General features: G+C 59.7%; 1 protein-coding gene across 1 annotated transcript in view; it reads left to right on the forward strand.

Annotated features, from left to right (window-relative positions):
• WDR1 (WD repeat domain 1) overlaps nt 1-21,962 on the forward strand; it is a 42,203-nt gene extending 20,241 nt beyond the window's left edge. The window contains exons 6-15 of the mRNA XM_088021241.1: nt 6,064-6,141; nt 6,502-6,582; nt 6,920-7,153; nt 9,961-10,053; nt 11,544-11,695; nt 12,472-12,559; nt 15,335-15,445; nt 18,186-18,359; nt 19,988-20,132; nt 21,628-21,962. Coding sequence (XP_087877367.1) covers nt 6,064-6,141; nt 6,502-6,582; nt 6,920-7,153; nt 9,961-10,053; nt 11,544-11,695; nt 12,472-12,559; nt 15,335-15,445; nt 18,186-18,359; nt 19,988-20,132; nt 21,628-21,734 — 1,263 coding nt within the window. The 3' untranslated portion in view covers nt 21,735-21,962. The remainder of the gene's footprint in view (nt 1-6,063; nt 6,142-6,501; nt 6,583-6,919; nt 7,154-9,960; nt 10,054-11,543; nt 11,696-12,471; nt 12,560-15,334; nt 15,446-18,185; nt 18,360-19,987; nt 20,133-21,627) is intronic.

Consider the following 21,962-nt stretch of genomic DNA (forward strand, 5'->3'; position numbering starts at 1 on the left):
ACACTGCCAGCCTTCTCCATGTGCTCACTTGGGGACTTGGCCAGAATAATCTTTCTCTTTCCGTTTTCTTTTCTAACGTGAGAACACAGCCCTCACCCCAAGGCCCCAGCCCAGGGCTGTCAGGTACAAACATTAGTCCAGCTGGTACCTGTGTCCAGGGTGGGCACACAGCTTGTCCTCAGGTCTGCCTGTGGAGCCTGTCACCCATGGGTCCTGCGTCAGGACCTGGCTGCAGACCAGGAGTGGGGGATGCTGGGTGGTAGCCCAGAGCCGCAGCTGGCTGGCTCTGTGACCCTTGGATGGGCCAGTGGCGTGTCCGGGTCCCTTCGGGAGATGGGACGATGACGACTGTCCTCCGCTGGCCCCGTAGACCTGTGGGAGGACAAGAGATGCTGGCGGACGTCAGATCGGAGTGTCCACTAGGAGATCTTTGGGCTTCTGTTGGAGAAGGTTCTAACAGGCTCAGGTGGCCAGTGAATGAAGGGTGGGGAGAGCACTCAGGGCCCCACACCCACCCAGAATGTCCTGTCAAGTATTGACAGCTATGTAGATCGGTCTGACTTATGCACACATATCTGCCCTGGACCCTCAGAGCCCCAGAGTGCAGCTGGAGTGGGTGGCTGGCTGCCTGCCCATCCAGGCTCCAGCTTCTCGCTGTCTCCCTCTGCACCGTGGCTGAGGCTGGGGGACAAGGGGTGAGCATGTCAGGAGCACAGAGGGATTGAGCTCAAGTGGCTGCCTTGAGAAAGACTGAGTTGTGCTCTCACTTTCAGTACGTGCTAGAATAAAAACGCAGGTGGTGCACGAACCCAAGGGGAGGTGAAAGCAGGGTTTCAGACAAGCCAGAGGGACCGAATGTACTCAGTCAGCTCTCCTGGCCATCCTGCTGGCCCGCAGGGGGCATCCGGTCACTTTTCTCTTTGGTTCTTGAGCTTATTGGTTTAAACTGGCTGCTCATGGTGTGCAGAGTGAGTGTAGACTCCTGGATCCTCCGGAGCTAAGTTAGGATCAGCTTCAGCCAGGCTCTGCTGGGCCCTCGGGCTGTCAGTTCAGCATTTGTTTTCCTTTGCTTGAACCTGCTGTGGGCTCCAGAGGCTGCAGGAAGATGGGGTGGAGGAACCTTGACTGGAATAGGCCCCGGCCCCCCTCATTTCAGATGCCATGGGCCACCTGGGCAGGTGACTTCCCCAGGATCGTAGGAGGCCGGGTGTGGGGTGGAGGCTTGGGGCATCACTGTCTCTGCTTCTGGCACTGGCATTCTGTGGACAAAGGTTGAGATTCCCTTGGAGGATCCAAGAAAGAAGGGGCAGGTGGGCCCTTAACCTACTCCAGCCTCTGCAGCAGGAATTTCTTCCTTCGGAGCACGTCCCTGCGACCAAGGCATTGTTCGCTTGCCTGCCTTGTCTGTGCACCTTGCCCGTGGGCGTGTTGGGCAGGTTTCAGCGCCCTTCTGGCCTTGGGCTTCCTTTTCTGCCGGGGACAACCATGGACGCCCCTTCTGAGAACACTGTGTCCACAGCCTGTCCCACAGCCACGTGTTGCGGGCGATAGGATAGTTTGTCTAATTCAGCAGTTGCTTAGGCGGCACTCGTGTGGCCCCGGGCCGGCTTGTCCAGGCTGTGGCCGTGTGATCTGGAAGTGGGAACATCCTGCCTGAGCTTCTGAGCGTGCACGGTGCCCACCTGTGGCAGAGGGGACACCTGGTCTCCTCTCCAGCCGGGCGTGCTGTGCAGCGTGGTCGGCCGCTCCTGGGCTTTCCCCTGCCACCTGTGTGGTCTCACCCATCACGGGCGGCGCTGAGCGGGGGGTGTCCCACTTCCTTCTGCGCAGCGGAGGGGAGTTGGGCTAGAAACCTGTCTTGGCTGTTACTAGAAGGATTGCCTTTCTAGGCAGGTAAGTAAAACTGGAGCTCTGCTCTGCAGGCTTTTCTGGTGGTGTTTTCCTTGTTCCCTGACTCACAGCAGGGCAGAAAGCAGCAGTGTCGGTCCTTCGGCGTGTATCTGGGGCCTGCGTTGTTCCGGCCCAGGCTGGGCCCACAGAATGCCCTGCCTCGTCCTTAGCCGTTCCTCCTCCCGCCCTTGTACCTGCCGGTCTGGCTTTTCAGAGAGCTGTGGGTGTATCGGTGCTGGTCATGCTGGGGGTCAGCGGGGCAGGTCTCCTTCCCCCCATTTCCTTCCTGGTCTACTCCTGCCCCACTGTGACTGACGGCAGGGTGAGTGGCCTGGCCAGGGCAGCAGGAGCCGGGGCCCTTCTGTGTCTCTCAGCCACATTGAAGCAGGCGCAGGAGTGGAGGGGGCAGCGGACTGAAGGAGCGAGGCAGGGCTTCAGGGGAGGACAGAAGCCCATTTTCAGAGCACCAGCTGTGGAGGTGTGTGCCATGCTCAGGGGGGACGAGGAGGTAGGCACAGGCATCCGAGCCAGTTCTCCCTCCGTGAGCTCGGGATGGGCAGCGGGACGGGTGGGCGGGGCATTTCAGTGTGAGGGTTAGGAGCAGTTGTATGTTCAGAGGACAGCTGGGGCCAGTGAAACCAGGGAGGGCTCCTAGAGGGGACACCTGAGCGGACCAGCTCGTCTGCCGTGCTCGCCGGGGCCAGGCCACAGAGCCCTGTGGTGCTCTGAGCCTATCAGTGACGGGGCCTCAGGTACATTACTTATTACCTAATGGCTTCATGGCTCTGTTCTCAGTGTCCGGAGGGGGTGATGGTGGGGGAGAGATAGTGACAGTGGGGGGTTCTCGGGAGGATCGCTGACGCAGTCCCCGCCAGAGCTGCGGTGAGTGTCGGCTGTGACTGATGGGCTGACGGCGGTAGACCGGACACCAAGGGCTTTCCACATCAGGGCATGGCCTGAGTGAGCTAGGCCTGCAGGATGGTGCTGTGACTCCTCCAGGGAGCGTGGGGAGGGCCAGGGGCTGGGAGCCCCAGCTCAGTAGGTGGCCACTGGGTTGGACAGCCGGAAGAAGCGCGTCAGGTGTCTGAACCCTTCCCATCCCGCCCTCCCCCCACACCGTGATGATTCCTCAGAGACCCGTTCCTTTGTACTCAGGCCTCACCTCCCTGTGGAACAGGCTATTTTTAGCCCTAACTTTTTTGGTTAATGAGCTGTTCACTGCTGTTTCCCTTTAAGTGGGCTATTTCAGGAGCAGACATCAGTTTCCTACTCATTTGGACTCTTGGCTCAAGCTGCAGGAAAAGCTGACAGGGAGGAGTTTTTAAAGCCAAAGGTCTTGAGTTTACACGATGCCTGGTCCTCTGGGGACATCTGCTCTTTCTGGCTCTCACTAAACCCAGGCTTTCCCACAAGCCTGCCTTGTTCCAGGGCCTGGGGAGGGCCATGCAGCATTCCATCCAGGAGGCGGGCCACGAGCCCATCATGGGTGACATCCCCTGTAATATCGAGGATGCTGAGTGCTGGGTGGAGTCGGATCCGGAGAGACGGGGGCCGGTGGTCAGGGGAGAAGGCCTTTCTGAGGAGAGGTAGCGGCCTCATAATGGGATCGCTTTGGCCGCTGGGTGGACGCGGGCAGGTGTGGGGCTTGGGTGTCTGGTGCCGCCCTTCAGGAAGACATCCTGACTTCCCTGAGCTGGGCTTGGGATACGGGGACATTCCTGTTCTCTCTTGAGTGGTGGCCGACCATCTAACTCCTGGCATATTCCTTATGCCCAGTAAAGGGGGATCAGCATCCCACTGTAGTGACTTCTTTAGCCCAGGGTCTGCTCCATTTGTTGTGCGCTCTTTCAGCACCCCAGTCAGTTCTTGGGGAGCCTGGCTGGCACCACGGTGGCATTTGGCCTCGGGAGTTAAGGATCTGACCTGGGTGGCTCCCCACCAGCAGGTGCCCGGCCTGCCCAGGCCCCAGAGCTAGTGCAGCTAACCCCAGTGTTCTGGAAGAGAAACCGGAGACCCAGGTTCCCTCTGGGCGTGCTTTGTCTCCTGGGAGGTGCCTGGAAGCTCCCCAGGGCCCTCGCAGTGATGAGGTAGTGGGTGACAGGTGACTATGGTGGAGGCAGAAGCACTCTGGAGGGCTTGAGAGATCGCACAATTTGGGAAGCAGATTCCTTCCACTGTGGTTCAGATTGGCGGATTGTGCCTGCTCTAAAACATGGGGGCCAGACCTTGGAGCATGGAAGGTCAGCCCTCACACAGATAAGCACACACAAGAAACTCCGGTCCGTGGCCTTGGTGTCACCCTGCAGACCTGGCCTGGTTGAGGCTGGGCCCCGGGAGCCAGGTGGGTGGCATGTTAGTAATGGAACTGCCTCCCAGCGGTCCCAAAACCAGAGCCAGGTTCAGGCTGAAGCCGTGACCCATCGCACCTCTGCCACGGACACTGATGATGATGCCCCAGAGGTCAGGCTCTTGAGTCAGAGCAAAGTTGCAGCCCCACAACGGTGCTTGCCAAAAAGAGGCAGAAAGGAAAGCCGGCTTGTGTGGATCCCCAGTGTCACTGGGCTCAGAGTGCTCAGGCTTTCCTGTTCCCACCCCTGTGGGGGAATCCCTCTGAGGGAGATGAAGGGCTGGCTGCTTCTGGCCTTGTCAGCTGAGCGAAGTGGTGTGATTGCTAAAGAGCAGCATGCGGGGCTGGCTTTGTGCTCCAGCTCTGGACCGAATCGCCCGGGGCCCGAGGTGCCTGGCCTGGAACGGTCCGCGGGCAGAGATCACGGTCTCATGTCTCCAAGACGAGAGCTGCCTACACCGGGGAAACCCCAACTGAGGGGCGACTGTTCTGCTCAGCCTCCCAGTTGGACTTCGCAGACACATGGGTTCCTCCGATCCCGGCTCTGTGGCTGCCCTCCTCGGGATGCTGGCCCCAGTTTCTTCCTGGCCTGGGTTTCTTCGCAGTGCAGTGAGCACAGTGTCCTTGAAGGGTTATTATGCCAGGAGCATTACAGATGATGGTGTTCCCGTGGGCTCGTTCCCTGCGGCTGCCACAGCAAAGGACTACAAACCAGGGCCTTCAACAGGGATTTGTTCTTGTTTCTGGAAGCCAGAGCCTGAGATCCAGGTGTCAGCAGGCTTGTGTTCCCCCGACTCCTTCCAGATCCTGTCCCCTGGCATTCCTTGGCTCGAGGAGCGTCCTCCCAGGCTGCCTCCATCTTCACGTGCTCTTCCCTCCTGTCTGTGTCTGTCCTGATCTCCCTCATTGGAGCGTTAGGTCTGCCCTAAGGACTTCATCGTACCTCGACTGCATCCACACAGACCCTCTTCTCTTTCCTAAGGAGGTTTCTGTTCACAGGTGGCATGATTTCAGCACGATTCAGCCCCTCACGTCACACAGACGCGTGCAGAGCCTTCACAGAAGCAGCTCCTGACTTAAGTTGACTCAGTGCTTGGCCTTGGAGGGCGCTGTGGGGGCAGGTGATGGGTGCGGGTTTTCCTGAAGGTTAGGTGTTTATACCCCAGAAGCCCTTAACCCTTCCTACCTTGAGGAGAGTTAATAGTATTAAGTTCACTCGAGGGGTGCTTCTTACAGGTAGACGAGGGTGTGTGGGGTGTTAGAGGATGTTTTCTTATGCAAACCCTTGATGGAGGAAAGAATGAATCTTTAGGAAAGGGAATCATCCCTGGAGGTCATCTGGAGTCTCACTCCCTGGAAGTGCAAGACCACTGTCTAATTTCTTTAAAACCTCCGTTAACTCAGCTCCATCTTGATCCCACTGAGCACCTGCTGTATGCTGGGCCCTGGAGACTTGGGAAAGAGGCCTAGGGTTCTGGGCTTGAGCTACCGCGGGGGCCCTGAGGGAAGAGAGCTGGCTTTGTCTGGGCTCTGCTCTGTGGGATGAGGGAAGCTCAGGCATCCGACCAAGCATGGGAATGGGAGGCCTAGCAGGGGACGGCCTTCCGGGCACAGATGGGCCTGGGCCAAGGCAGGCAGGCTGACACAGACCTCCCAGTGAGTCAGGAGCTGCTTCGGGCTTGTTTTTATTTAAGCTCTGAGGTCTTCCTGTGGACTGACAGTTCACATTGGCAGCCGGAGTAGATGTTTGAAGCAGATTGCATTTTTCGTAAAGAACTTTCCGGAGTCTCCTGTCATCAGGTGCATTACTGTGCTCGTTCCTGCAGGACCACGGCCGCTTTGTCAACTGTGTGCGATTCTCTCCTGATGGGAACAGATTTGCCACGGCCAGCGCAGATGGTCAGGTGAGGGCTGGGGCGCCGGGGCGGTGGGGGCTCACCTGACCGCCTCCTGGCTCTTCAGGGCAGGCCAGCCTCCCAAAGCCAGTCTTCCCAGGAGGAACTCGGACTCTCCCTCCATCCCATTCCTGGGAGGCGCTCGGTTCCCGGGCTGTGTCATCACAGCTTGGTGTCCCCCTTTCCATCTCTCTCCTTTTAAATGGAGCTGGAAACTCCGCCTGTTAGCACATTTTTCAGATTCCTTTTTTAAGAGTCACGGTAGCAAACTCCTGACGGTAGAGCAGGACGCGAAAGAGCTCATTTTGCGTGCCAGCTGGTGAGCGCATCCTCCCACCCGTGACCCACATGTGTGTTATTCCTTGAAAGATTTACATCTATGATGGAAAGACGGGAGAGAAGGTGTGTGCCCTGGGAGGAGGCAAGGCTCACGACGGAGGCATTTACGCTGTGAGTACGGATCCGCATTGTATGAGCGTGTCAGCGACTATGGTGGGGCCCTGTCTATGTGTGCAGTCGTCCGGATACAGCTTGGAGTCAGAAGCATGAAGTGTGAGGGGGCTGAAGTAGGGGCGGCGGTGGAGAGCTTCAGGGTCACACAGAAGGGGTGTCGTGGCCTGGAGAAGCCAGTGGCCAGAGCAGGGGCCTGGACACTGGTCCCACCAGGTCCCCCACCCCCGCCATGGCTTCTCCCTGCTCAGAAATGGGGGCTGTGGGCAGGCTGCTTCCTGAGGCCCCTTCCCATTCTGTGCTTGCTGACACGTGGCCCGCTGTTTCCTTTGAGTAGATCAGTTGGAGCCCTGATAGCACCCATTTGCTTTCTGCTTCTGGAGACAAAACCTCGAAGATTTGGGACGTCAATGTGAACTCTGTCGTCAGTACGTTTACAATGGGCTCCACCGTTCTGGACCAGCAGCTGGGCTGCTTGTGGCAGAAGGACCACCTCCTCAGCATCTCCTTGTCTGGGTACATCAATTACCTAGACAAAAACAACCCCAGCAAGCCCCTGCGGGTCATCAAGGTAAGGCTGTGCCGGCATTGGCTCTGTCCAAAGGGGTTGGCAGAGGTGTGCGCCCAGCGAGGAAAAGGGAGAACCTGCGTGAGGCCCAGGGGGAAGCAGCCCTGGGGGTTTGGGCAATGACAGGATGCTAGTTGCTTTGGGATGTGTGTTTAGCAGAAGTGGGAGGCTGGTGCCGAGTTCGCCTTGAGCTTCTAGAAGTACCAGGGGCTCAGGGCCTTGGGGCTGTGGACAGTGACCCTCCCCCTGCTGTCAGGGTCCCCGTGCCCTGGGGAGAATAGCCTCCCTCAGTTAGGAGCTGACGGCTAGAACACATGGGGCCCCAAGAGCATCACCACAGACATGGAGGACCAGCAGAGAGCCTGAAGGACGACCAGGAGGCCTTGGGACTGGACCTGGGCATTATGTAGCATTCGAACATGGGATGGAGTTCGAGGAGGCCTTGAGTTTTATGTGCTTTGAGCAGGGACAGCACATGGGAGGGAATGAGTTCGGAGAAACAGGTGGACCCTGAGGTACAGATGCCTCGAGTGCTCGGCTGGGAGTTTGTGCAGCAGTGAGCGATGGGAGATGCTGGGACCCCTCCCCAGCTTCCGTCCCTGTCACCTGAAGGGCTTCCTCAGGGCAGCTGATGCCAAGTCTGCCCTGGGTGCCCCTTTTTTGAGGGGGGTGGGGGGCATGCCTTCTCCCTGTCAGGAAACGAGCAGCCAGGTGAGGACCTAGGCGCTCCCTGAGGACAGGGCCGGCTGGTGCCACTCCCTGCAGACCCTATTTCTGCCCAGGAGTTGATGGAGGCATTGCCTAGGTGGGAGCCGCTGTGTCCCATTCAGGAGGGGATGTGGCTTGTGGGGGAGGACCAATCTGGTATAACAGCAGCATCTGTCCTCACTGCTGGCCCCACACCTTCTGCTCTCATGACGCCTCCCCCCCGCTTGGCCCCAAGGACGGGGCGTTGGGACCTCTTCCGTGATGGGCTCCCAGCCTGGCGTGGTGCATATGTCATGCGGGTGTATATGGCCTGGCACAGAGCCAGGGGCCATCGCAGGACATAGTCACTTTGCTGGGCTTCCAGTTGTGATGGGGAGAATTCCTTGAGAGATTCAGGCGTTGCTGTCAGCCCACCTGGGCCCAGAAGAGCAGTTTCCCACGGGCCACTGAAAGCACAGGAGCTACAGGCTGGGCTTCTGTTGCACCCAGGCCAGCTCGGGGAATTCTGTGGGCTTTTGCAGTTAGCAGAAAAGAAACTCCTGTTCCCACTCCCGCCACAGCATGTGTGCGTGAATCCCAGGGGGTACTTGGTGCTGATCTCGCGCTGCAGAGGTGTCTGAGCCACACGTGGGAGCCTAGGAGAAGGCCAGAGTTAGACTAGTAGTTCTCAGCCCTACTGCACGTTGAGATTGAGAAGGGGCTGGATCCCTGGAGAACCTGAAGGAGGACCGGGAGGCCTTGGAACTGGACTTGCCCCAGAGGGATTTGGTCAGAACCTCTAGGGGTGGCTCTCCCTGTTGGTACCTCTCTAAAACACACCCAGGGATTCTGATGTGTAGCTGGAGCAGTGGTTATAAGCTAGAAGGTCCATCAGACTCGTCTGAGAGGCAGCTTGTTCAAACACGGCAGCTGGGTTCGTCTGGGGACATCGGTGGGGCACATGCAAGCTCAGGTTCCTCACAAGTCCCCGGGTGAGGCTGTGGCCCCAGGCAGGGCACATGCATGGTGTCCCCAGGCATCTCCCCGGGTACAGGTCCTGAGTCCTCAGGATGCACAGATGGGATGCCCAGTGGGGCCGACCTGGTCTGAGGACCACGCCTTAAGTATTATCAGGGCTGAGGGACTCTGTCCTAGAAGGAGACGTGAGGTCAAAAGGACCCAGTGTGTTCCCTGAGAACTGTGAACCTTCCTCAGAAGCTTCTTGCCACGGTGTGGCAACAAGTGGAACCCCGCAGGACGCTTGGGAAGCTCCTGGGGCAAGGCCTGTGCAGAATTGTGCCACCTGGCCGCAGAGCATTGCTGGGAGAGAACAGACAGAGACCCGCCCACCCCAGGCCCCCCCCGGAGCAGTTACAGCGAGGTTACGTGTCCCCCTAGTAGTGGGGGGCCGGCTGCAGAGGAGTCAGAGAGGTTTTGGGGGTCAGGGCCCTCCGGCAGCTTGGGTGGGGAGCAGCGTGTTGGGAGAGAAGAAACCTCAGCAGCCAGGAGTCGAAGCTAGAGTTGTATGTTCCGGTTCTGGGGAGAGAACAGACTATCAGCAGCACCCCGGGACTGTCTGGGTCTGTCTCTGGGTGGCCGGGAGGTCTCCCTGGGTCCTTGTAGGGCCCGGATGTCCCCCCACCTGCCTCTGTGAGTGAGCATTAGGCCCTTCTGCGACTGCTCCTGCTGACTGCTGCTTCCGCTCCACGGAGGCTCAGCTCGGGGTTGGGGTTCCCTCTCATCTGCCGGGCGGGAGCAGCCTTTCCCGCGTTCGGGGGCATTGCCAGGGTCAGTTGCACGGACCATGCCCTTGGCTCCTGGGGTTTTATTAGATCCCATCCTTGGCCGGGGTTGAGGTTGGGTCCCAGGAGGGGAGGGCTGCATGATGAGGTTTTGCCAGATGGCCAGTCAGCTGGGGAAAAGCTGGCCACGGCTCATGGAAGGGGGTTTCGGGCACGCGGGGCAGGGGGGGTGCTGCAGGGTGTCGGCACGGACGTCTGCCACGGTGTGAAGGGCCTTCTGCCTCATCCCCCAGGGGCACAGTCAGCGGAGGGCGGTTGGCAGGTTGCAGACACAGGATGGCATGTTCTCAGCTCACCCTGCCCCGTCCATGTCCTCCGCAGGGTCACAGCAAATCCATCCAGTGTCTGACGGTGCATAAAAATGGCGGCAAGTCCTACATCTACTCCGGGAGCCACGACGGACACATTAATATCCTTTGACTAAGAGAGCTGGCTCCGGGGCCACTGACTGACAGGAGAGGTGGGAGTGTTCTGTCCCCTTGGAGCCAAAGGCCAGGCCAGCCAGGTGGCGGCAGCAGGGCTCCGAGCAGCAGGCCGTGTCCGTGCTGGGGGCCCCTGGCTCCGTGCTGCAGCCTTGACCCGATGGGTCACTTCTCTCTGTGTAGCTGTAAGTGGCTCTTCAGCTCTGAGTCGAGCTGCTGCTCCCGCTTGGGCCGCTAGTGCGGCCCAATCCCTCTCACAAGCCGTGAGTCAGGAATCTTAGGATTAAGTAAGACCTAGAACCTGTCAGTATTATTCCTCTTGTTTTAAAAGTGGAGAACAGAAGCTGAGAACGCTCAAGTGCCTTCCCCAAAGTCACACCGCTTGTCAGCGGCCCCTGGGACTGGAACCGCAATCTCCCTTCTGCTGAGGTTCTTTGCGGTCCCGTGAGACTTTCCCTGGAGGCATGTGAAGCAGCCTTTACAGTCCCCGCTCTGTGTTTGTGGCCTGGGGCTCCCCCTTCTCCCAGGACTGTTGTCTGTGGGGTGCTGGGGTGCAGGCTCACGCATCCCTGCAGGGCTTTGCAGTTTTCACAAGAGAGCTCCAGCTAGGGAGGCCTCCCCACAGCCCTGGGGTAGGAGGGCAGATATGTCATCCTCTGCCCCATTAAATGTCAGGAAGATAGTGTATGGTCGGGGCTGCATGATAATAGGGGCAGAGAAGGCTCTAGAATCTGCCCCTTCTGGAGTGGCGTGCCGGTCTGCAGTCATGTTGTCTTCAGCTGCCTTGGTGTGAACTCTGACGCTCAGATAGCTATGTTTCCTTGGGTATCAGGCACCGGGGTCTCCCATCACAAGAGCATTTCGGCCGTGCAGCATACCCGTGGCGCTCTAGAGTCAATAATAATCTTCGTTTGAAATGAGATTTTCAGGTGTTTGTGTGAAGGAAAAGTCTCCTCACTTAAAGCACTCCTCCCCGCTGAGCACCTCCACCTCACAGTGTGTAAACCAGCCCAGCCAGGGTGGGTCAGCCCCGGCGGCACCTGTCTGGCCACCCTCTGAGCGGGGAGGCACAGCCAGCCTCCTGCTGATGGTCACGGGCTTGACGGCACACTGCAGGACACAGAGGGCGACACGGGCTTGGTGGCGCGGCGCTACAGTGAAGAGCTGTTCCCTCGCTGCAGGAGCTCGCCGCCGCCGGGCTGTGGTCCGTGTGCACCGCTAGCCAGCGGGGACCCGCACACTCCCGTGCCGGCTGCTGCAGGGGGTCCGGCCGGACTGCTCATCGCTCGGCGTGACCTCTGGCCCACTGACCGTCGCCAGAACGTGCTGGAATTCGGACTTAGACTTGCCCTAGACGTCCCCTCAGGCCCCGTGCTCCCCGTCCCACATACGCTGCCCTGAAGGAGGGACGGCCAGGCCTCCCCGGTGGGGCCTGCGCTGTGTCCTGGAGGCGGCTTTTCCTTAACCGCCGCCCCACATTACTGGGATTCAGAGACGGGGGAGAATGACTCCTTCGCCGGGAAGGGCCACACGAACCAGGTGTCCAGGATGACGGTGGACGAGTCCGGGCAGCTAGTGAGCTGCAGCATGGACGACACGGTGCGGTACACGAACCTCACGCTGAGGGACTACAGGTGAGGGCTGCCGGGGGCCCGGGTCCACAATGCACCCCGGAAGAGGGACCCTCTGCCCACGCTGCTTCCGGCTCTCGATGGCACTTTGCTCTTCTCGCTTCTCCCCCCCGACTACTCCTCCTGTGCCAGGCTCTCGGCCGGGGGCCGGGTGAGAGTCCGGGTGGCTCACGTGGATAGTGAGCTGTGTGGACTCTGCCTGGGAAGCCAGGCACAACATCTCAGCCCAGATGCCCTCCCAGACCTCACACTTGGCCCGGTCACGGGATTTTCCTTTGTTTACTGTTTTCAAGAAGTTTTTGTGTGCAAGATTTTCCAGGGCGTGTTTTCACGGCATTAGCCAAAAATGAAGACCTGATTTTCATCTGTGAGAAGTATCCGATTCTTCAGAAGAGTCACCCTGCTGAGCAGAGTGGCTGTGACCATGGGAGTGGGAGGTGGGCTTGGTTCCGTCTGTACCCAGGGATCGCCAGGGTCTGTGGCCCATGGATGCAGGACGAGAGCAGGATGGGGTGCCCCAGGGCGGTCCATGGGCAGTCCTCAGGTCACAGAGACAGGAGCCCCCCGCCCCCAGCCCCTACGTGATTTCCAATCTCTTTCCCTGGAGCCAGGGGCCCTTTCTCACGTCCCAGGTTTTAGCTCATGGCTCGTCCGTGTGGATGGACTAGCATTTCTGCTTCCTGCCCCTGGGACTGCTATGGGTGTGCGGTGAGTGTGTGCTTAACTCGCACGCCGAGCCCCCATGAGGTGGACATAACGTTTTCCCTTGTCTGCACCAGTGGGCAGGGAGTTGTGAAGATGGACGTCCAGCCCAAGTGCGTGGCTGTGGGCCCCGGAGGCTACGCTGTGGTCGTGTGCATTGGGCAGGTACGGTCTGCTTCGGTGTGGCGGGGAGGATGGGCAGGGCGGCAGAGCGGGACTGGCGGGCCATGGCATTTGACCTCCGACCTCCCCTGGCCTCCCGTGCAGCGGGAGCTCTGATACGTGTCTGTCCGAGCCCCGTATGCACACGTGTTGGCTCCGTCGGCAGGCCTCCCTGGTAGCACAGGGTCATAAGTTTCTTGCCCAGGGTCTGCAGCTGCCAGAGGGCACGGCTGTCAGGCATCAGCCTCCCCGTGTGCCCATCAGCCCAGGGGGCCTGCCCGGGGTACAGCCCTGAGGCCTGGAGCTGTGTGATCCGCGCATGCTCCTCACCGTCTGTGAGCTCTGCTTTTCTCCTCCCTGGCAGCTCATGGGGGCTTGTGAGGCTCCTTGCAGCGTTGCACCTTCCTTTCCTAAGCGGGGCCGAGGCGCGCAGTGATCTGGTGACTTCCCCAAGGCCACACAATGGCCGGAGGCGCCAGGACCAGAATGGCATTTGGTATCCCAGCTCTGCGGCCTGGCTTCTCATTCAAGACAGGTCACCTATACACCTTTTCTTTTGGAATTTCTGGAACAAAGCGCCCTTGATCGAGACCCTGGCGTGACCCACTTCCTACAAGGCTTTGCTCTGGCGCAGGCGGTGTCAGCATACTGGGACATCCCGGCATGTAGATTAGGGAGGGCAGGTGTGCCTGCGCCCCCAACGGCAGGAGAGACAACCCTGGTAAAGGCAGCTGCCGTTCGGGGTCCCCCGCCCCTCCTCCATCCTGCTCACTTAAGTTCTTCGGGGAGAATGGTTTTCTGCGTGTCCTAGATAGCAGGAACTTCTTTCAGCAGCCTGGGTGGTCGGTGGGGGAACAACAGGAATGAACTGCGTGGAGAGTCATGGGGGGGGGCGGGGAGGGCCTGAAAGGCAGCCTTCTAGGAGCGCGGGTGGGCCTGGGCTGCGGCTCTGTGGGGTACGCTCCGTGTCCCCAGGTCTCAGTTTCCTGTCGGTGGAGGGCAGTCCTGACAGGCCTTCCTCCGAGGCTCTTAGCGCGGCTAGCACAAAGGAGGGTCAGAGAGGGGCCATGGTGGTGCTGCGCGGGGGAGGGGTGGGGGAGTGCAGCATTGTTCTGTGATGTGCCACACTGCTACTCAGACTCCCTGCCCCACTTCAGGTAGGAGGCTTCCATAGAACTCCTCACTGCAGGTCATAGGGTCAGCAGAATGTGCTGGAAGGGAAACAGCTAGGTTCGAGTCTCACGTCTTGGGCAAGTTTCAGCAAATGCTTGTGCCCCTAGTCCTTACCGGTCAGATAGGTACATGCACTTCCTGAGTTGGGCAGATGGCAGGTGAGGGTTTCTTGGGCTGCGTTTTCAGTGGTAGATCTCAGTGAGGGTGCGGCCACCTGTTCCCTGTCCTCTTCCCCCAGCCCCACCCCACGGGACGCCCAGAAGCAGAGGCTACTGCACAGTGGGGGCAGGGGCCGGCCCACCCTTCGTGGGGCAGCTGGTAGCTTGGGCAGGGGTGCCATGGCCTGAAGCCAAAGCTGTCACAGATCGAGGCCATGCTGTCTGGGAGCAGTCCAGGAGCTAGAAGCAGGAGGGGTAGCAAGGGGCACGTGGGGGTGGAGGGCGCGGGGGGTCCTCGTGTACAGAGGGCCTCTTGTGAGCACCAGAGGGCAGAAGTTACCGCGTGGGAGCCAGGGGGCCCAGGCGCGAGCCCCAGCTTGGTTTTGGAAGTTATAACTCTGTACCCCATTTTCTTGTCCATATAGGGGTGGGGGTAGTGATCTTGACGTCTCCAGGGGCGGGGTACGTGCAGCACTCTTAGCAAGGCCTGGGTCTCATGCTCAGCGGACCTTAGGTGCTACTTTTATTTGCCTTTATTAGGGACTTTATTTACCCTGAACGTCGGATTCCAGCTTTGTGATGTGTAGGCACCGGCAGGTTCTTCTACCCTGGGAAGCTGAGGCTCAAGACAGCTGTCCCCACACGCAGTAGGCGGCCGAGCCAGGACCAAACCCCGCAGGGCCCTCAGTAGGGCCTGGACGCCTGGGGACTCTGTCCTGCCCCCCTCCCCTGAGTCGGAGGGCAGCGAGGTGCTGGCTGGGGCGGAGCCCCGCACAGGGCTCACTGCGCCGCAGTCCAGCCGCCTTGCTGTGCACCGTCTGTCCTGTCCTCCCCGCTGCCTGGGACCGGTCGTGCTCTGGTGGGAGGCCGGTTGGGAACAAAGCTTCTGTGGACCTGGGGCCCAGCTGTGCTCTCTGCTCGCTGGCGCCCCCACCTGGGACCCAGTTTTTGTGTGGAAGATGGGTACCAACACTGCCCCCCAGCTGTGCGAGACGCTCACGCTGGCCCACGTGGGATGTTCACGTGCTGCACGTCGGAGCTGCGGGGGGGCTTTCTTTGGACCTGGGATGCCAGAGCTTAGATTCCTGCGTGTCCTGTTCGTGCCCAGTGTTGCTTTAGAGCCTTGCTCTTCCAAATGCTTGCATCCCTTGAACCTCAGGAGAAGGCCGTTCCGCAGAGCTCCTGTGGAACTGTGTAACAGGAAGATGGAAAGTTTTGACGTCAGACGGCTTCCCGAGAAGCCGGTGCGCGTGGTGACGATGACCGCAGCCGATAGTTACTACAGTGCTGTGACTAGGAACAGTCACAGCCCCCAGCGGCTGAGGGAGGAAGCACAATGCAGGGTCACAGGGCCCCCGCCCCCAGCAAGCCTCGGGACGGGGCCCGGAGCGGGGCCGAGCGGTCCGTCGCTGGCCTCTGCACCCTGACTGCTGCCTGTGATTTTCAGATCGTGCTGCTCAAGGATCAGAAGAAGTGCTTCAGCATCGACAGCCCCGGCTACGAGCCCGAAGTGGTGGCGGTGCACCCCAGCGGTGACACGGTAGCTGTTGGGGGCACGGTGAGTCTCCTGTCCTTCACGTGCCCTGCCCCCGGCTGTCGGGGCGGTTTGGGGGTGACGCGGGCTGGGTGAGCGCGGAGTGTCCCGAGGCAGATCGGGAGGGAAGTGGTGGGGGACCAAGGGCCCGGGCAGCAGGCGGGGGCTGGGCTGGGCTGGGGAGCACACAGCAGGGGGACCGCCGGGCCGTCAACCACGTGAACGCGTGGGGCATACGTGACTTAGCGTGTTGAGAGAGGACCAGCAGGGATGAGCGGGGCTGGCAGGTCGTAGGTGGGAGGAGCGTGACAAGAAGATCGCTAGCGCGTGCAAAGCAGCACTAACCCGATGGGTTCGGGGTTTTCCTTCGGTGCTGATGTCTGTGCTGCCCAGTGTGGTGCTTCTGCCTTCCTAAACCTAGAGCCGCGTGGACCCCGTGGTCCCTGCCTGCCAGGCCGAGTTCTGCATGCTTTACAAACCGGCTCCCTTCGTCGCATCCGGCCCCGGGGGGCTCAGGTGCCCTGATGAAGGAGCTCCGCAGCCGAGATGGCAGACCTCCGCGCCCCCAGGGAAGGGCGTCACTGTCGGGCAGTGCCGGCCGTGTCGAGGGCCAGCTGCCCCCCCAGAGGCCCACGGCCGATGTCGCAGAGCCGGCGTGAGGGCTGAGGAAAGGCTGGTCTGCGGGCAGGGCTTTGCCCAGTAGCTGGCGCATGGGACGCGTCAGCTCGGCACCAGCCACTCCACTTACTCCCAGGCGGTGCCACCTCCAGCCTCAGAAATGGTCCTTGCTGTCCGCCCTTCCAGCCCGGAGGGGGACCAGCCAGGTCAGGGAGCCTCCCGCCACGGCCACAAGCTGTTCCTTCCCCCAGGAGCCCATGGACATGGCGTCTAGCCCCCACTGCCAGACACAGGAAGGAGGGCTTGTCGGCCCCTGTCTGTAGCTCTTCCTCTTGTTTTGCCGTCCGCGGTGGCCATTAAGACCCGTGGACTTCCCTGGTGTTCACAGATCACAGACGAGTAAGCTGTGTCCCGTGTGTGGTGGGGGGGCCCTCCACGGGGGCTGCATCCCCTCCTGCCCAGCGGCCCCAGCGGCCCCACCGCCTCCCACAGGGTTCCCGTCGGCCCTGCTCTCCTGCAGGTGCTCGGCCTGGACACCGTCCCTGTGGGCCTGCACCCCGCAGTGCTGGCCGGTCCCTTCTGGGCCTGTCACCCCTTTCCCAGATACCTGCCCTCTGGCATGTTTTGAGAAGCAGCCTTCCCTTTTTTAGGGAGGAGTTCACAGCCATGGTCCTGGGGCAGGAAGTCAGACATGGGGTTTGAACCTGGTGTTCCCCCTTGCACAGCCAGAGCACCATGCCCTGCTTTCTAGACCTTTACCTTTTTTCAGTTACGAAGAGAGATGGCTGTCTAGTCGTCCCCTCAGCTCCCACCTCAAGGTCTTGGCAGCTTTCGTCTTCCCTGGTTGTCTGCCAGCCCTGGGCCCGTGAATCTCTGTGATCACACAGGACACGTCTCTTTATCCCAAGTTTCCCCATTGGCCCCCCACGCTAGTAGTCCTCATTTAATGACATTCCAGCGAGTGGCTGTCCCATCACGTAGTTAGCCCGGTGGCAGACGTTGTGCTGTGTGCCCTTCTGTGACATCCTGTGTGCGGTCTGCGAGCGTAGCCGTTTTCCTTCCTTGTGATGCCTCCTTGTGGGCGTTGGACTCCCAGGGCCCAGACTCCCACTGCGGGCAGGCGTCAGCTGGGCTTGTCCCGTGAGCTCAGAAACCCTGCAGGAGTTGGATGTGGCTTTCCTCCTGTGTTAGAGGCAGAGCCAGGGCTGTGTCGTGGACAGAGCATGTTTGCCACTCGGATAGCTCAGCTGCCCCGAGAGGGCGGCTGGTCCTTGATCTGCCTCCTCTCACAGCAGCCTTGGGCAGTCGCCAGGACACCACCTCTCCCAGTTCCTTCTGTCTGTCCATCCGTGCTACAGGGATTCATTCCACCGTGTGTGACACTTCTCAGGCCCAGGTCCTGGACAAGTCTCTGGGGGCATGAAAACTGGGGGTGTGGGGGGGTGGCCCTGGCCTGGAGGGCAGGTGCCCAAGGTGTGTCCACCTGGCTGGGCTCCAGAGCACGGTTGGACTGTCAGCAGAGATGTACAGACACCCCTCAGAGGCTCTGGCCGAGGAGAGCTGGGTAGAGCCAGGCACTTGGGCTTCTCATGGGCATCCCAGGCTCAAGGACCCCTGGGGCAGTTGATCAGCCCATGGACGAGGTGGCACCCGCCATCTGAAAGAGCAGGTGTGCCTCCCCTGTGAAGAAGCACCTGGGTCACGACAAGGAGGGGGCGCTCACTAGGAGACAGCCGGCGGAAGAGGGGGGCCTGGTCAGAGTGAGTTGCTGCCTGAAGGAACCTCTGGGGCGCCGGGAAGGGCCCTGTGGGTACAGAGCACAGGGGAGGGGGCAGGCAGAACGGGGGTCCTAACGCACATAAAGGTAGTTCTCAGAGTTTGCCCTGCGAACACCTGCATTAGAACTTACTGGAGTGTTTATGAAGAGAGGCAGAGTCCCAAACACCCAGAAGCAGAATTGGGGGCGCCTAGCACTCTGCATTTTAATTACCTTCCTGAGTAATTTTTCCCACAATGCGGAGTACGCCGTGGGAGCTGCTGAACGGTTTTCGGGAGGGCGTTGGGGAGCGCGAGCGCGTGCCCGTGTGTGTGCTCCCGCAGTGGTGCACATCAGGAAGTGACTCAGTGCCCCTCTGTCCTCCTGCAGGACGGGAATGTCCGCTTGTACTCCATCCTGGGCACCACGCTGAAGGACGAGGGCAAGCTCCTGGAGGCCAAGGGCCCCGTGACTGATGTGGCGTATTCCCACGATGGCGCTTTCCTAGCCGTGTGCGATGCCAGCAAAGTGGTCACGGTCTTCAGCGTTGCAGACGGCTACTTGGTGAGTGGGCAGGCGGCGTGGCTCTGTACCCTTGCTGGGCAGTGTGGAAGGCCGGGGGGGTGGCAGCCGGCCGTGTCTTCTCTCCCCTCTTGTCATGAGCGTGGCAGTCCCATGAGACTGCGTGGCTTTCTTGTTCTCAGAGCTGAATGATGTGAGACAAGGAGACACACTGTCATCCAGGGTCTCGTGGTTTTGTGAGTGAGGTAGAACACTTGCCAGAAAGTTAGGACCCTGAGTGGTGGCAAGGCTTGCTGTGAGGACAGGCTGATTGGTTCACCTGGGCTGCCTGGCTAAGTGACTTCCTGGCTTCTTCTCTAAGGGCTGAGACTAGATTTTCTTCTTGTGTCTCATTGCTGATTAAGTCTCACGAAGATGAGCACTGCCTCACGTGTGGGGGGTGCTGGGCAGTGGGCTGGCGAGGGCAGACCAGGGTGCAGAGGCACCTGGGCGCGAGAGGACAGCCGTGCGCCAAGAGTGATCCGTTGCCCCAGTTCACAGGGGGCTGAGCTCTGTTAGGGGTTCCGTCACTTGCTGGGTGTGGCCCGAGCGGGGGCACAGGATGGCAGGTCTCCGGTCCCCGGGCCCTGCACCACACCAGCCCCCCAGCACTTGAATGGTTTTGGAATGCAGCAGAGGTGAAAGAATTTACCACCTAGGTTTTGCCATTATCCATCTGATAATCTTAATTCTGGGTGCACTTAAAGTAAATTACAGGCATCTGTACACTTACCAGTAAATACTTGGGCTTATGTAGGAACTAGAGTTGAGTCTTTTAGTCTCTCTGATGCTACAATGTTATTTCTGGCAAAAGGCACAAGTGAAGCTTGCTTTGGACATAAAGCCTGTAATCAGGACCTCCATCGACATGATACCCCACGTCCTAGGGGATTTCCTTCTGCTCCCTCGTCACATTTCTCAGATTTTTTTTTATCTCATTTTTAGTGGTCTCGTGTATTTACAACAGAAGTCTTGTCGACAGCATGCTAAGTAGGCAGTCCACAGGGTGGGATCAACACACCCCAGAACAGGCAAACTTGAAAAGGAAAATCATCATCAAGTCGACCTTTTCTTAGGGATTAAGAAAATGGAATGCCCTGAAGAAAAAGCATTCTTACGGCATCAGGAAAGTGCTAGTCCTCCAGCTTGCAGGCTCCGTCCAGCCCCCCGCCCGGCCCAGGCCTCGGAGTAGCGAGTAGTGGGCAGGTGTGTGTGGGGAGGGGCTGGCGGCCTCCCTCTGCTGCCTGAAACTTCCCTGAGCGCCACCTGCCCGAGGCGGGGCCTCCTTGAGCCTTTGTGTCTGCATTGCGCTGACCCCTGGCTGGGCCGAGGCTCCATGAAGGAGAGCACACGCACCTAGCGCCTCGGGGGATGGAGGCCGTTCGGGGCCCCGGGGGCACAGTGGCTGCTGCCCAATGCTGGGCCGAGCTGGGCTGTACCCTCCTGGGCCTCATCACAGAGCAGTGGGCACCTCGGGTTCCCGTGAGGCCTCCGTGAGGCATGCACGGTGTCTGGCAGAGTGTGCTGCATCAGCGTCAGCCCTCGTGGTGGTCACTGGGGGCAGGTGAGATGACACGCGCCCCTCTGGCCTGAACCCTGACCTACCATCTCTGTTTTCAACCCACAACTAGGAGAACAACGTTTTTTACGGACACCATGCGAAGATTGTCTGCCTGGCCTGGTCACCAGACAACGAGCACTTTGCCTCTGGTGGCATGGACATGATGGTGTACGTCTGGACCCTAAGTGACCCTGAGACCAGGGTCAAGATCCAAGGTGACTCTCGATCCCGCCTCGGCTCCCCAGGCAGCCCCAGAGAGGCTCTCCCCAAGCCCAAGTGTCCCATCTGTGCTTCTGGGGAAGTTACCCCCGAGAGGCATGGCTCTCATTCTGCCGGCCCTCACTAGACACACAGAGGGATCGACAATGCGCATGTTCCCCTTGGGAGAGCAGGTGGGCTCCGTTCACCGGGCATGCGCCTTAGCACACGGGGTCCCTCCTGACATCTCTTTCTCAGCCTGTCGGGTTTCCATAACAAGTACCGCAGACTGGGCGGCTTATAAAAACCACAGAATTATTGCTCACAGTTCAGGAGGCTGAAGTCCCAGATAGGGGGTGGCATGACGGGGGCGTTGGGGAGCTCTTCTGAGTCAGAGACTTCCCACTGGGCCCCAGGCAAGGGAAGGGCGGTGCTCTGCGGGGCCTCTTTAATAAGCCACTGATCCAGTTTGTGCTCGCAGCTCTTCCAAGGCCCTACCTCCTGATACCACGGCCTTGAGCATTAGGTTTTTGGTGTACAGTTTTGAGGGGCAGACACAAACGTTCAGACCACAGCACTTTCCCGTCCCCCTGACCCCCTAAATTAAACTGCCGATCGGGTTCTCTCTCCATGACGGGCAGCGTCCAGTAGGAATGTAATGGAGCCTCCTGTGGACCTCCCTTGTTTCTAGTAGCCTCGTTTAAAAAAACAAAAAACGGATGAAATTATTCTTAATAGTAAGTTTTATTTAGCCCCACATGTTTTTTCTACACGTGGCGATAGCTCGCTTCAGGGGCTCTGTAGTCACACGTGCCTCCTGGCCCCGGGAGGGACCGTGTCTGGCCAGGGTAGATCTGAAATTCTCCTGCCCTGGTGTCACCCACCCCCCAGCCAGATGGGAGGGCCCAGTGAGAGGGGGCCCAGAGCAGGCTCCCCTGGGCCCCCTGCTCTGTGAGGTTTGTGCTAGGACGCACCCGGTCCGGAGAGTAGAGGCAGGAAGCTGGGGAGGACTGTGATCACCCCCGGTGCACCTCTCACGGAGGGGGGCCGGGGCCCGGCCGGTGTTTCTCAGGGTATTCTGGTCACCGGTCCACCTCTACAGGTTTCTCCACCTTTATTCACTGCCCCCCTCCCCCCCGGCCCATTTTATTACTGCGGATATACCAGGGAGCTGTTTGTGTATTGTCTGTGTATTGTTGCTTTATGCATAAAAAGGAACAGACTTTTACCTCCTTGGGGGAGGAGCAGTTCTGTCTCCCAGGGGATGTTGGTTGTCAGGATAGTCCCTGTGTCTGGGAGGAACCGCAGGGATGCCGGCTTGAGAATGCCTGCACCCGCCTTCCACCTTCCAGACGCTCACGCTTCGGTGAAGAGGGACAGGGTCTGATGAACAACAGTCCGCGGTCAGGTTCGCAGCCGTTGTTGCTGTTGGCACAGCTTGTCCCCTGCTCATCACGTGAGGTTTTGGGGGAGCAGAGGGGCTTCCCTTCAGAGCGCCTTCTTTCTCCCCAGACGCGCACCGGCTCCACCACGTCAGCAGCCTGGCCTGGCTGGACGAGCACACGCTGATCACGACCTCCCACGACGCCTCTGTCAAAGAGTGGACAATCACCTACTGAGGAGCCCCCTCCTTTGGACGGACCGAATCAGGGACTAGAGCTTAACCGCAGCAGAACACATCGTTTCTCTAAATATTTCTGTCCTGCGCCCCCACGCCCACCCCACTCGGGAGGGAGGGGCCCTACGCGAGTACCCTCGGCTCTGCAGGGTGTTCCTATCTGTACACGTCCTTCTGAAAGCTTTAGACAGTGACAGTTTGCACATGAAAAATAAAGCAAGCACTTAAA

Source organism: Eumetopias jubatus, unplaced genomic scaffold (assembly GCF_037043125.1).
Source record: "Eumetopias jubatus isolate StellerSeaLion01/CBP00866 unplaced genomic scaffold, mEumJub1_p1.0 scaffold_2, whole genome shotgun sequence".
Lineage (NCBI taxonomy): Eukaryota > Metazoa > Chordata > Mammalia > Carnivora > Otariidae > Eumetopias > Eumetopias jubatus.